The following is a 15,276-nucleotide window of genomic DNA, read 5'->3' on the forward strand; positions in this document are numbered from 1 at the left end:
AGGAAAATGAAGCCCAGAAAAGCACTAAATTAGAGTAGAAAGTTTTCTTTCTACTTTTAGAGCAGAATTTTTTTCTTTTTTTTCCTCTGTGATTTTTAATTTTTTTGTTCTTAAGTACTTATTTTATAATAATAATAATAATGATGACTTTTTTATGTTTCAAAATATAAGCAAGGATAGTTTCCAACATTCACCCTTGCAAAACCTTTTGTTCCAAATTTTCCTCCCTATCTCCCCGTAGACAGCAAGTAATCCAATATAGGTTTAACATGTGCAGTTCTTCTAAACATATATCCACATTTATCGTGCTGCACAAGAAAAATCAGATTTAAAAGAGGAAAAAAATGAGAAAGAAAAAACAAGCAAGCAAACAACAACAAAAAAGGTAAAAATATTATTCAGACCCCATAGTGTTCTCTCTCTGGATGCAGATAGCTTTCTCCATTACAAGTCTATTGGAATTGCCCCCCCCCCCCCTTTTTTTTTTTAAGTATTTTGATAAATATATTTCAATATAATTGATTTTCTTTGCAATCCTTTGTATTTTTGAAATTTAAAAATATAATTCTCCATAGATTACCAAAGGAGTCCAGGACACAGAAAAATGCTAAAAACTTCTACCCTATATCCCAAGGGTAATCTGTGAGAAAAAAGAAGTAAAGCATCCAACACTTTTAGTAATGGTATAATAGTATTGTGGTGGTGTTTTTTCTTTTCATGGAAAAAAATTAAATTGAGTTTGGGAAGACACTTTTAAGAAATCAGCCTATTGTGGTCAGTGTTTTGATGCCTCTGATTTTATTTGTATAGATATTGATTCTCCTGATTCAGATTAGAAGTAACTTTTCCGTACCTTAACCTATGTGATTATTGTTTGTTTTTTCATAGCTTTTCCATAAATGCCCTATCCAATTTGTTAGAGAACTTTCTTTTTTTTTCTTTTAGTATCTTCTACCACAGTTTTTTGGTGATGCCCCCCAAGCTGTTTATCTCTTGTATCATTATTGATAAATCATTGACCTAGTTCTCTTTCTGATCCTAATAAGTTTTGATTATTGATAACATACAGCAACCTTATTATATCTTCCATACACTTTAGCATTACTTTTTGGGTTGTTAGTTTAATTCTTCTAAATATGTTGTTTCCATGTTTTGCAGACATATGAAATATTGATATTAAAGAGTTTAGTCAAAAAAAAAAAGTTTAGTCTTTTAGAATTTTAGGTGCTAATTTAAAATTATAGAACACCCTGGATTGTTAATACAATCTAGCACCATCTTCTCACTACCTCCTCTATTTATAGTATTTAGCTAAGATAGGCAATTTGATGAGCTACTTGTCTAAATACAGTTCATAATCTGAACAATATGTATTTTTCCCATAATTTGCTGGCTAAAAAGATGTATCTCCTTTGCATATTTGTTGATATTAGGGTGTTTTTTTATGCCTATTTGCCAGTGCTTAGCACAATGATTAGCACATAGTAAATGCTTAATAAATATTTGTTGATTGATTATTATCACCTATAAAAAATTCCTTTCAGTAACTAGATTGAAGAATGTAGTAAATAGTAAATTAATGGAATGAACTTAAATGAAATGAACTTAAGAAATTATTACACAAATTTTTTTCACAGTTTTTCTCCCCCTTAAGTATTTCAAAAGATTGTACATTGTTAATGTTTTGAATTATGTTTTAGAGAATGCTCGTGAGAGTGATTGGGATGGAATCATTGCTTGCCATCAAGGAAGATTTTCTTGTTCAACCTGGAATTACCAAAAATGTACTATGGGAGCTTATTTTCTGAAACCAGAAAATTGGAAAAAAGATAAACTACATAACACAACTGCAACAGTGAGTGATCTTTTTTTAAGGGAACTTTGTCTTAGCTATTTTTAATTTTTGTTATTATCCAGTAAAATTTAGTTAAGATATGTCTAACTAAAAATCAATCAGCAAGTGTTTGTGTGCCAGGCACTGTGTTAGCTGCTCAGTATATAAAAACAAAAAAATTAAGTAGTCTCTATTTTTGGAGTTTTAACATGTACAAGTACATAAGTAAATATATATAGAATCAATATATGCATAATAAATGTACATAATACAAGATTGCTAATTACAGAGAGAGGGCACTGGCAGGAAAGAGAAATTAATATTACTTTATATCAGTTGAAGTGTTTTTGTTACTTAATTTTCCAGTCACCCTAGGTTAAACCAGAAGATCTTTTCTGTGGAAATTATTTTTAAAACTTAGTGTCTATTTTACCACCTATGTCATATTTACATGTTATGCTGTATATCTAAAGGCATGATCAGCTTTCATGGGGGAGGGGAGGATAGATGAGGAAAATTTAATTAAATTTCTGTTGACAGCAAGATAGAGAGCTACTTCTATTTGACAATAAACAATATTATAATAAGTTTTTTTAAAAGTCAGGTAAAAATGTATTTCAGTATAATTAGTTTCTTTTGTAGTCCTTTGTATTTTATTGATTTTAAAACATTATTCTTAGAATGAGACTATAGGCATCTCCCCAGACGATCAGAGGAATCCAGGACATACCAAAAGGTTAAAAACCTCTTGCTTTATGTCCCACAGATATTATGCAGGAAATAAGAGGGAGTAAAGCCCAATAAAAGCCCTCTTTTATTAATGCTGTTAAGGTTACATTTCATATGGCAGGACATTGTAAGATCTGAGGGCCTCGTTAAGAACAGGCCAATAAATTTGAAAATGATTTAAGAGGCACTGGAACAGTATTAAAGACTTTTAAATAGAGGAGTAACATGACCTGATGTGTGCATAAAAATATTTGAATGGTATACATAGGTGGTAAAGAACATCTTACTGGGGTGATGACTTTTAAAAAAAAAAGAGAAAGGGGGACAGGTATGAGAGATGATACAGAGGTGAAATGATGAGAAGTTAAATAATCTTTTGAGAGAATGTCAGAAGGAGAGAACAATAAATAGTAGGAAGAATGGTATATTTTTCAAGGCAGATGGAGACGGAAAAAAAAAACTATTAAATATAGCAGTTGATGACCTTTCAGAATAAGGCAGAAGCCAGATTGTAGTGTATTGAAAGGAGGAAGTAAGTGGTGAAGAAAAGGACACATGTGGTATTTTTTCTCCCTCTCTCTCTCTCACCTCCTTCTCCTTTGCCCTCTCCCCCCCACACAATAGGCCTGGCTTTTTACAAGAAATTAAGAGATTGTACAGCTTTGGATGATATAGATGAGAGTTAGGTAAATTTTTTTCTCCAGATTCAAAAGACTTGTGTCATCAGGAATTCCAACCAAGTCCAATATTTATACTTGTTAACTTTAATCTTAACTACAGCAGTAGTTAATTGATTTGTTTTAATTTCTTATTTGTAATTTTCTTCAAAGGCTATAGATATAACTTCATGTGGAAACTTTGCTATAATTGGTCTTACATCAGGAAATGTTGATGTCTATAACATGCAGTCTGGTATGCATCGAGGTTCATTTGGAGTAGATAAAGGTAACTTATTTAAATTTTTTATTTATTTAAATTTGATATGGTGAAGTTTTTTTTTTAAACCGAAACTATGAAAACTTGCTATGTAAATTAATAATAATGTACTATATGTATATTATACTATATGAATTGACAATAATGTACTATATGATTTAATAATGTATGACTTGGGAGCAGCTAGATGGCGAAGTGGATAGAGCACTGGCCCTGAAGTCAGGAGGAACTGAGTTCAAATCCGGCCTTAGACACTTAATACTTCCTAGCAGTGTGACCCTGGACAAATCACTTAACCCCATTTGCCTCAGGAAAAAAAGTAATAATGTATGACTTAATCTAAGATAGAAATGCTGCTTAGGGAATACAAATTCAAATTGTTGCAAAATTGTATCTTATTTTCTAAAAGAATACTGTCAGGGCTTAAACTAAAAGCTAGCTTCACTTTTCCTAAGTTATAACACCCTCTGGAAGAATTAGAATAGCATTTGAACTATTGAAAAGTGAGATGTGTTGCCTTAGGAAGTAATAGAACTTCCCTCTCCTCACTGGAGGCTTTAAAGCAAAGATTGTTATCATCTTTTATGATACTTATAAGGGAGAATCTTTTCACATATGTATTGGCTTAGGTGACCTCTGGGGTTTTTTCCAAGTCTTTGAGAATATAATTTCTCAATTTGATCCTTACTTTTACTTCGGTTTTTAAATCTCTTTCAAATTTTGATGTCACAATATTCAGATGAAATGAAAAGGTGTAAAATTCAGATTTTGTGGTTTTCAAGTGTCAGAAAACTTTTTAGTTTTCATCATAACATCTTTTGACAATCTTTGGAATTCTTTTATGGAATAGATGTAAACTACTTTAGTAATGAGCTTCCTGTCTGCTTTATTTCTTACCTGGAAGTATTAAATTGTGATAAAGAGAATATGGTATAATGATTTCTGATAACTTCATACTCTTAAAAAGTGGAGTAAATAATAAGTATTCAGTAATAAGTTATTGAATTAAATAATAAGTTTTTATTTAAAACAGCTATTTTTTTCTCTCTACATTATTTTGAAAGACACTGTTAAAATATATGTGTTTGTATTTATGTATGTATGTGTGTGTGTGTGTGTGTGTGTGTTTATTTCTTTGCATTTACTTTAAAGCCCATGAAGGTGCTGTTAGAGGAGTGGCAGTAGATGGATTAAACCAGTTAACAATTACAGCTGGTAGTGAAGGATTACTCAAATTTTGGAATTTTAAGAGTAAAATGTTAATTCACACTGCAAACTTAAGTTCATCTCCAAGTATCCTAATGCTACATAGAGACAGGTGAGTCTTTTTTAACTTTCTAACTTAAAATTGCAAACTCTTTGAGGATAAGATATATAGATTTAACTCACAAGTCAGAACTATGTGATGTGGCTCTCTTCAACATTGAGACAATTCAAACCAGTTCCACTTGTGCAGTGATGAAGAGAGCCAACTACACATAGAGAGAGAACTGTGGGGACAGTGTGGAACACAATATAGCATTCTTACTCTATTATTTGCTAGCATTGTGTTTTTTCTCAGTATTTCTTTTTTCTTGATCGGATTCTTCTTGATGATTGTATATATATGTATATATATATTGGATCTAACATGTATTTCAACATATTTAACATGTAAAGGACTTCCTGCCAGGTAGGGAATATAACAAAAGGTTATATAAGGGTCAATGTTGGAAAAATTACCTATGCATATGCTTTGTAAATACAAAGCTTTTTTTTTTCTTTTTACAATTTAAATAGTTTTTTATTTACAAGATATATGCATGGATAATTTTTTTCAGCATTGACAATTGCCAAACCTTTTGTTCCAATTTTTTCCCACCTTCCCCCCACCCCCTACCCCAGGTGGCAGGTAGACCAATACCAATATGTGTTAAATGTGTTAAAGTATATGTTAAATACAATTTATATATACATATCCATACAGTTAATTAAAAAGCTTTAATAAAAAAAAAAAAACAAACAAACAAAAACAAGGCAGAACTGTGTGTATAAAGCAATTTAAATATTTATAATATTACTTCTGTCAAGCATTCCTGTTTGTGGACATTACTTGTTATGTCTCTTACTTTATATGTGCAAAACACTGCTCGATCTACTTTTGAAGAATTTGTGAGCTCCTGAGTATAAAGGCAGATCATGTTGTGTCATTAATTCTCATTTCTCTCTAAAATATATGATTCAGTTCTCCCTATTCTTTCTTATTCAGTAAACTTCAGGAATTTTTTTTTATTAGTGCTCTGTTTTATATTTAACACCTTTCACAACCTGACCCCAACCTATCTTTCCAGTTTTATTACACATCATTCTCTCCCACACACATTGAGCTTACCATTCCTTATATAGCTTATTTAATTGCCTGCCTATGTACTTAAAGACTTGCTTTTCCTCCTGCCAAGAATTGTATTTTTTCTTGTTCTCTGAATCCTTATTTTACTTCAAGGGTTAGCTCAGTTATTACATTCTATATGAAATCTTTGTGTCCAGTGTTTTCCCCTCCAAATCACTTTATATTTATTTTTGGATATACCTTCATTAAGAATACACCAAATTCATGTAGATATGATGCTTAAGATTTTTTTATTATGGAAGGGCATTAAAGTTCTTTCAATCACCTTTTTACGCTTAACAAGATCTAAGATTTTTTTTTCTACATCTTAGGCATTTTCCCCTCCCTTAGATCACTTCTGTTTTAGTCTCTCAGTGCCATAACAATTGCATTATCTGAATTCTTATAAGAAGAAGGAGTAAAGATATTTATGTAGCATCCACTTTTTTTGGATACTAGCCTAAGCATTTTTACAAATACTGTGAATTTGTGAAGTAAGTACCATTATTACCCTACTTTACAATTGAGGAAAATTAAAGCAAATAGGGTCAAGTGCCTTGTCTAGGATCATAGCTATTAACTGTCTGAAACTGTTTTTGAACTTGGGACTTCCCTGATTCCATGCCTAGGGTCTATTCACTGTACTACTGCTGTCTCTAGAATGCTGTCCTGGTGAAAAAACTCTGACAGGTGTCATAAAGCTGGAATATTTTTGAATAAAAATCTGCTTTGATTGAGTTATTGAAAATCATAGCTTAATGTGAAGAGGCTTATCCCAAGCAGGCTGGCTGCTAGATGTATTCTTTGGCCATAATAGTCCCATTAAACAGAAAAATGTAAAATGACTTTCAGTCCTGTTCTTACTTGAGTAGAAGTGATAGGCAGAATGGCAGAAAAGGAAGGGAATTGTGTTAACAACCAATGAGTCTGTCCTTGGAGGAAAAGAATCCTGTTAATGTTAACATAGTTTTTATAAATGAAACTAGGAAACATGTGGAAACTATAGTTAAATGGAAGGATGGCTGGCAGGCTTTCATTTGGGAATTGAAGGAGCTTATATAATTAGTTTTGCCTATAAGTTCCACCATTTCATGGGATATTTAGTCATGTGCTTTCTTTGCAGTGCTCAATAAAGCCAGAGGAACGTCATTAGATAAATTCATGGGTTATGTAATTTCATTTTTTAAGATTTTGAAAGGATGGAGAAAAGTTAAAGAAAAATTTAATTATACCTTCCAGACCATTCTTTCAATATAGAGACTCCAAATGACAGAACTAGAAATAATGGAATTAACTTGCATAGAGTTAGAATTAAGTTTGATGAAGGGAAAACCTTAAAATTTGAACTTTTCAACAGTGGACAGGGCTGTCCCAAAACCTCATGAATTGTATACTTATACTTGTATACTTATACAAGCAAAAGCTGGATGGCCACCTGTCAGATATGTTACAAATATGCCCACTACAGGGACAGGTAGGACTAGATGGCTTCTGGGATTACTTTCAACTCTGAGACTATGTAATTCTGTAAAGGTAAACATGCATTCTATATTGAAAGATGGACAGTAAAAAATGTTGGAAAATAAGGTTTCATATTACGAAATGAAAGAGACCTCTATTCAGAAATCTTACCTATTATATAGTAAATACTTCAAGACGAGTTAAAAGATCCTTGTTTACAGCAATTACCATGTAGAATCACAAAAATGAAATTGATCATATCTTAATATACTAGAAATGACTTTCTACCACTGTAGGAGTAATTTCTGAGTCATCTATCAGATCATCAATTAGGGCAGTATAAAATTGAAAGAAAGGCTGAGGATGATAAGAAAAAAAAAGTGCAGTTATAACAACTTTAACTTGACCCAATGAAACAAACATTTGATGTTGATGTAAGTAAGAGAAATTGATTCTTATCATTGTTTTCTTTGGAAGTATAACCAATGTGTAGCATTCAGCACAATGAGCAGGCTAAAAGGAATGGAACAGCCTAAACCAACAAACATTTGGTTTCTTTGCCAAGAGAGAAATGTGGCATCCAATGGATGCATTAGTTTAAAATACAGAATAATTGGGTAAGCTGTAAAGAGAGTGAAGATTGTGGACAACTGTACTTCCCAAATATCAAATGATAAATTCTCTAGTAAGCTTGCCTGGTGTCAGTGATTAGACCCAATCCTAAGATCAACATTAGATAAAAATGAAGGCAGACCAACAAACAAATGAAATATGAGATACTTTAGTTTTTTTCATCTTATATGACGTGCTAATACTGGAGTCTAACACCTCAATCCATAATAAGTTATACTATGTTAGATATAGATAGAAGAAATCTGTGCCAGTTTTTAAAGCTTTGAAGGATTAGGTTTATTTATTTATTTTCCCCAAAATAATCTGACACACAAACAAGCATTTATTAAGTGCCTATTAGAGTACTGTATTAAATTCTGGGTATTAAAAAAAAAAAAAAAAAAAAAAGGATGAAAATCCCTGCTCTCAAAGAACTTAGATTTTCAAGAAGAAAAGATATATGATTTGGAGAAATCATTGTATTATTACCCAACAATTTGATCAAGAGAGTATTATATGCATATTTTACAGTTATGTTTCTGATTTTACAGAAATTTAAATAATTTCTCTTTTAGAAGCCTCTGTCTCCCATTTTCCTGCCTTTTTACTGGCCATTCCATGATCCTTCAAAAATGCTATACTCCTTCATCACTATAAAATCTTTTTGTGTGTGTATGAATTTTTTTTCCTTTATTAAAGCTTTTTTTCAAAACACATGCACGGATAATTCTTCAACATTAGCCTTGCAAAACCTTGTATTCCAGTTTTCCTTCCTCTTCTACTCCCTCCCCCATATGGCAAGTAGTCTAATATATATTAAACATGGTAGAAGCATATGTTAAATCTAAAATAAGCATTCATATTTATACAATTATCTTGCCGCACAAGAAAAAGCAAATCAAACCAGAAAAAAAGAAACAAACAAAATAAAATGCAAGTAAACAACAACAAAAAGAGTGAAAATGCTATGTTGTGATCCACACCTGGTTTCCACAGTCTTCTCTCTATGTATATAGATGGCTCTCTTCATCACAAGATCATTGAAACTGGTCTGAATCTCTTATTGTTGAAGAGAGCCATATCCTTCAGAATTGATCATCGTATAATTTTGTTGCCTTATTTCACTCATTTCACTTAGCATCAATTCATGTAACTCTCCCCAGGTCTCTCTGAAATCATCCTGCTGGTCATTTCTTACAGAACAATAATATTCCATAATATTCATATACCAAAATTTATTCAGCCATTCTCCGATTGATGGGCATCCACTCAGTTTCCAGTTTCTAGCCACTACAAAAAGGATTGCCACAAACATTTTTGCACATGTGCATCCTTTTTCTTTCTTTATGATCTCTTTGGGATATAATCCCAATAGAAACACTGCTAGTTCAATAACTTTTTGATAACTTTTTGAGCATAATTCCAAATTGCTCTCCATAATGGTTGGATTCATTCACAGTTCCACTAACAACGTGTCAGTGTCCCAGTTTTCCCATATCCCCTCCAACATTCGTCATTATCTTTTCCTGTCACTTTAGCCAATCTGATGATACAGAGTGATACACACTATAAAATCTTCATAAAAATTACCTATCAAAGGTATCTTTAATATGAGGAAAAAAAGAGGCACGTTTTGGGGGAAAATGAGGATTATAGATATTTGAGTTTATTTTATTTAGATCCATTCTGGACATATCTTTCCCTTTACTTGAGTATCATTTATGACTACCAATTTTTCCTCCTTACCTGTCACCAGTTAGACATTCTGTTATAAGTAGAGGAAGAATCAAAACATTGTGACTCCTCAAAAGTTTCTTGACTTTTGCAGACAGTTTTCCACAACAGACTACATCTTCATAGTTATGCAATTGAGTGAAAAATGTAGTAAATATAGTATCCTACTAATTTACTTTTTTTTTATTCTAAAAAAACTTGACTTGGCTCTTTAAATAATATGTTTCATATAAATAAAATTATACAAGATTCTTTGATAAACTACAGATATAATATTGTTCCTTAAGCCAAATACTAAATTCAGATTGTTGATTGTACCAGTTCGCAGAACACTTAAGAATCCACCACAACCTCTCATCCTCTCTTTGATCCTCAAAAAAAAAAGTTATCCATGTAGGAAAAGGGAAAGGAAATGTGCTTATTGTCCAGGTGTCATGGATAGTCTGTCAGTGTAATATCTGTATCTTTATCTTGGAAAGGCATGGATATGATAAGTTGTGCCCAGGATCGAATTAGAAGAAGAAATTAGGGTGGATTGCATTATGGTATATGCAAGAATTTCAGCATCTCAAAGACACAAAGCCCCATCTTTTTAACATCTATATTTGCCTATTTGTGCTACATCATTAGGAACCACTAGAGTTTTTGGAGAATCCAATTTTTAAGTGACCCAAGAAAGAGCTGTGGTGATCATAAGTAGACTACTGTACTGTTGGTGATGACTTCATGTAAAAATTGGTGTCCAGAAAATGTATGAATGAGAATTGGCCAGTCATGTAACAGAAGCAAGTCCTGCATATTATACCTATTCCCCATGTAATATTAAAAGACCTGGCATAAGGACTTCAAGATATTGGAGATGTATCTTCCCTTTGTCTTATAAAATGAAAAGACATTTTTGGCTATAGCTACTCATGAAGTTATAGAAAATCAGTTGGTGGGGGCAGCTAGGTAGCACAGTAGATAGAGTATATAGATAATGGAATTAGGTGGACCTGAGTTCAAATCTAGCCTCATAATTTAGCTGTGTGACCTTGGGTAAATTACTTAACCCCAATTACCTCAAAAAAAATTCTGACAAAATCAGTTAAGGGAGAACCCTATTCTGATGAAGTTGAAGATCTTTGAAATTCCTTCTCTATATAAAGAAATACATATATGAGTAAAAAGCAATTTTATCAAGCTATTCATGTTATGTCATTTATTACATTTTTCTACTTGATTTTTCCCATTATTATGATTTTTTTGCATATTTGTTGAGTTCATTGTTCTTTATGTAATAGTTTGCAAAAATCTGAAATTAGTGTATATTTTCTTTAATAGTAGAATCCTAAATTTGTCTTAAACTTAACATCACTGCTCACATTTTATTAGATTCTTACTAATGTAAAATTTAGCAATAGGAAATTGTCTTTATTTGTGATTTATGTGTTTTTTTGTTAATTATATGCTTCTTTTGTCAGTGGCATCCTGGGAATTGCCTCAGATGACTTCGGTATAAGCGTTGTAGACATAGAAACCAGAAGAACAGTCAGAGAATTTTTTGGACACCAAGGCCAGATAAATGACATGGTAACATTATTAGCTGGGACAAGAGTCACTTTTAATCAACTTTTAAAAGTGGAATATCCTTTAAAAGGGATATTTAACCTTTTAGATTAAAATTATAAAAAGAATGTAGACATTTGTATTAACTGTAGAACTAAGATCAGTTATTTTCCAAGGGAGAAAATACTCCAAATAGTAATTTTTTATAGAATTTTAATTCTGGGCAAGTTTAAAGGGAAAAAAAAAAAAAACCACCAAACATGCTTTTGCTTCTCTGGAAATTGGTGCTATTCCTTTAATACTGTAAAAGGATTAATTTTTTTTTTTTTTGGTCTAAAATTTTTAAGTAATTTAGAAAAATTTTAAGGAAAACTATATTTACTTGGGAAATAAAATGTACTTGATGATGAATGAATGCCTCTCTTCCCCTCCCTCACTCCCCCTGAAATTCAGTATAAAAATACTCTTAATACCTTTGACAGTAACATTTGTTCTGAATATTTGTATAAAAATACCAATATGTTGAGTATAGTAATTTATGTTTTATCAGGACCCTTTTGCATCTTTTAGGTCGTATCTCATAGACTTAGAGCATTTTTGTTTTTGTATTTCTTAGAGTCTATTGTCTCTAGTATATGGTACTATATTGGATGCTTAATAAATGCTTGATGATTTAATTCTTAATAAATTCTGTGATCTTTTGAACTGTTTAGCACTTATAAAATAATTTTTTTAAAAAGCACTTACATATTTTATTTTGTTTAAAGGCTTTCAGTCCAGATGGTCGTTGGTTAATAAGTGGTTCAATGGATTGCTCAGTTAGGATTTGGGACCTTCCATCTGGATGGTAAGTAAATTTGTAATAGCATTCTCAGCTTTGTATGAGTCCTTTTTGTCTGTGTATTAAGCCACTATGGAAAGAGTCCTTGCTTTGGAACCTGGAATTAAATATTTAATAGATATCTCAGACAGGTTAATAAAGAAATTGTGCATGACTTTCAAATTATCCCTAAGTGAGAGTTCCACTACTTAAGAGTATAGACCAGAGGATAGATTAGGTAATTAGATAAAGTATTATTTTCAAAAGTAACAAAATCCCTAAAAAGTGAAAAAAGAAAAGGTAGGAAAATAAGATAGGAGATGATAGCTTTTATCATTTACTATATCTCCAGGTTGACCCCTGCCCACTTTGGCCTCTTTTTTTCCATATTAGGAAGAGGGTTGAAGGGTGAGATTAATCTGAACACAGAAGCAGTTAGATCATTAGGAAGGAAAACCCCAGTTTTCTTCTAATTGTCTTAAAAGACAGAGGTAACACATTTCACTTGAGGATATCACGAATCACACTTTCTAACACCCATGTTGTTTGAAACATACTACCAAAAAAACAATTACTAATGAAGTTAAGTAAGCTGTAAAATAGGCATAAAGGCGCAGCTAGATAGTATGAGAGGAGAATGTGCTGGACTCGAGTCAGGAAAACCTGACTCCAAATTCTGCCTCCTAAGGATTCCTCTCCAATCAGAAGGAAGGAAGGATACTTCCTTTTCAAATTTGATCATGCTTATAGAATGTTGAGTTTCTAGAGATCATAAAATCCAAGAATGGGAATGGGTGTTCAAGCTGGGTGGGAATGATAAGGTGAATTCTCTAGCCATCCTCCTTAAATGGTAGAGGATTAGGAAGGAACTCTTCAGTATCTGACCTTCAGTGTCTCTTGCAATAAGAAATCATATCTCTATATTCACACCCCTTATCTAGTTAATTTTAATTGGTAATTTAGCCTCCAGGAAATGAGAACTGAATGTTTACATGTAAATTAATATAGTTAAGTGCTGATAATGACCAGGGTCACCAAAGGGTTCAGAATGAAATCTTAATTCTATCCCTCCATTAAGCAGAGTCTAAAAGAAAATTATATCCATTATGTTGAGATGTAAATGGTATAAAAAGCTTACGCTCCTCTAGATGCTTGAAAATTGTAAAATATTCTTTTTTGTCTTTCTCTTAAATAATTTTTCCCCCTTACTAGCCTTATAGATTGTTTCTTAGTGGATTCAGCACCTCTCAGTCTTACTATGTCTCCCACTGGAGACTTTCTGGCCACTTCCCATGTGGATAATCTTGGAATTTATCTGTGGTAAGTACTTTATATTTTTTTCCAGCCAAATTAAAAAAATGTAGCTGCTCAAATTATCTTAATGGCTTTAGTCTCTTAAGTAGAAGTGCTCAATTTTTTCATACTTAAATGAAGAAAAGCATATTGAAAATGACTTCAACATTACTAGTAAAATACCATTAATGTACTTTATAAGGCTTATTTTGTAAAAAGTTATTACCTTAGTGTATTCTCTAAGATACAGTTGTCCTAACATATTTTTATTATAGCCAGTATTAGTTTAATATTTTAGATTTGATTATCCACTTATGTTAGATATTGATAAAAGTTTTTATAGGTTCTAGCGGGAGAGATAAGTTTATCATGCTTATTAAATTGAAATAATTAAGAAAAAAATTCTTATGTATTTTAGTTGGAACTAGAAAATGCTAACTTTGGTACATGCGTGATTGAAGTCATTATTTTGATTCTGAAAATTCATTTTATGTCTTATAACTGACTTCTAGATTTTCTAAAACCATTGAACTTGGAAATAGAAGTGAGCATATTAAAGAAACTAGTCCAGCAAACTTTGTTTTATAGAGGAAAGAATCCAGAGAAGTCAGGTGACCTCTATGACCTGATGTTCATAGAGTGAAAGCAAGAATGAAAACCAAGGCATTTGGGCTTCAAGTTCCAGTTTTCATTCTATTATGCCATACTGTCTCCTTTTTTCACATATTTGATGGTAAACCTAAGATGTTTCTGAAGTTCCAGATCAAATCCTATTACAATGAATTTTACAAGAATTTTGTTTTCTTATTTTCAAATTGTCATTCATTTGCTGAAGTTGGAATCACTGGAGCTGAATTCAAATTATGATTCTGCTGCCTGTGTGACTTTAGGCAAATTATTTGCCTTCTGGACCTCAGTTTTCCCAATTGTGAGATGAAGTTTTGAAATAAATTATAGTCTCCTCCAGCTCTAGATAAATTATCCTATAAGCCTTTGAAATCTTGACTTATATCTTGTACTTATAGGAGCAGTAATTTTACTCTGAATTATGAGGGAGAGAATAATCTTCATTTTGTTGCCAAGGAATTGCTAAAATTAAGCTTATCCACTCAGCTCCTTAAACCTTAGAAGTTCCAATATTGATTTAGCAATTCTAAGTATTTGGAAAAAATTATTTACTCCTTCCACAAAAAGATTTACCTGAAAGTTACACTTTTTAAAAGGATTTTAGGATTGGGGGATTGTAGGATTGATAGCAAATGTTTTATTAGGTTATGGGCTTTTTTTAAACTTTGACTTTTCCAAATATTGTATTAAAGCAAGATATATAATATATTAGGATATTTTCAAGTGAATAATCTAAATATCTTAATCTTTCTTAGTTACTAAATAATCTCAATCTGAAGCTATAGAAAATAGAGGGATGTACCATTTATATGTTAGTCTGAGCAGATTGTTTCTGTGAATTTTAAATATATTTACTTGTATTGTTTTGAATTTTTAGGTCTAACGTTTCCCTGTATTCACTTGTTTCATTACGACCACTTTCAGCAGATTACGTTCCTTCTGTTGTAATGCTTCCTGGTACCTGCCACAACCAAGGTAATTACAAAATACTGGATTCTTTTTGGAAGTGGATGGGAAAGGGTGAGGTTGAATGTTAATATAATGATTACAAGATAACTGTTATTAAACATACAACTTAGTGTGTGGGATAACTGATCATATTTGACCTTCATATTAAGAAAGTATTAACATGTGAAAGCAATTTTAATTTTAATATTTTAACAAATTTAGTTGGGCAGATTTGAGTGCCTTCTCATGCATCATCATCATATTGAGAAATCAGTGGCTAAAACCAATGACCTTCTAATTAATCTTTATTTGAATAAATAAACAATTTGCCCTGAAACAAGAAATGTGATGGAGTTTCGATGTTAT

The 15,276-nt window shown here is 31.8% G+C and overlaps 1 protein-coding gene across 1 annotated transcript in view; it reads left to right on the plus strand.

Annotated features, from left to right (window-relative positions):
* The window catches only part of WDR36 (WD repeat domain 36), a 54,064-nt gene that overhangs the window by 27,385 nt on the left and 11,403 nt on the right, over positions 1-15,276 (plus strand). The window contains exons 12-18 of the mRNA XM_051994322.1: positions 1,701-1,855; positions 3,394-3,508; positions 4,652-4,817; positions 11,138-11,246; positions 11,990-12,069; positions 13,255-13,362; positions 14,840-14,937. Coding sequence (XP_051850282.1) covers positions 1,701-1,855; positions 3,394-3,508; positions 4,652-4,817; positions 11,138-11,246; positions 11,990-12,069; positions 13,255-13,362; positions 14,840-14,937 — 831 coding nt within the window. The remainder of the gene's footprint in view (positions 1-1,700; positions 1,856-3,393; positions 3,509-4,651; positions 4,818-11,137; positions 11,247-11,989; positions 12,070-13,254; positions 13,363-14,839; positions 14,938-15,276) is intronic.

Source organism: Antechinus flavipes, chromosome 1 (assembly GCF_016432865.1).
Source record: "Antechinus flavipes isolate AdamAnt ecotype Samford, QLD, Australia chromosome 1, AdamAnt_v2, whole genome shotgun sequence".
Taxonomy (NCBI): domain Eukaryota; kingdom Metazoa; phylum Chordata; class Mammalia; order Dasyuromorphia; family Dasyuridae; genus Antechinus; species Antechinus flavipes.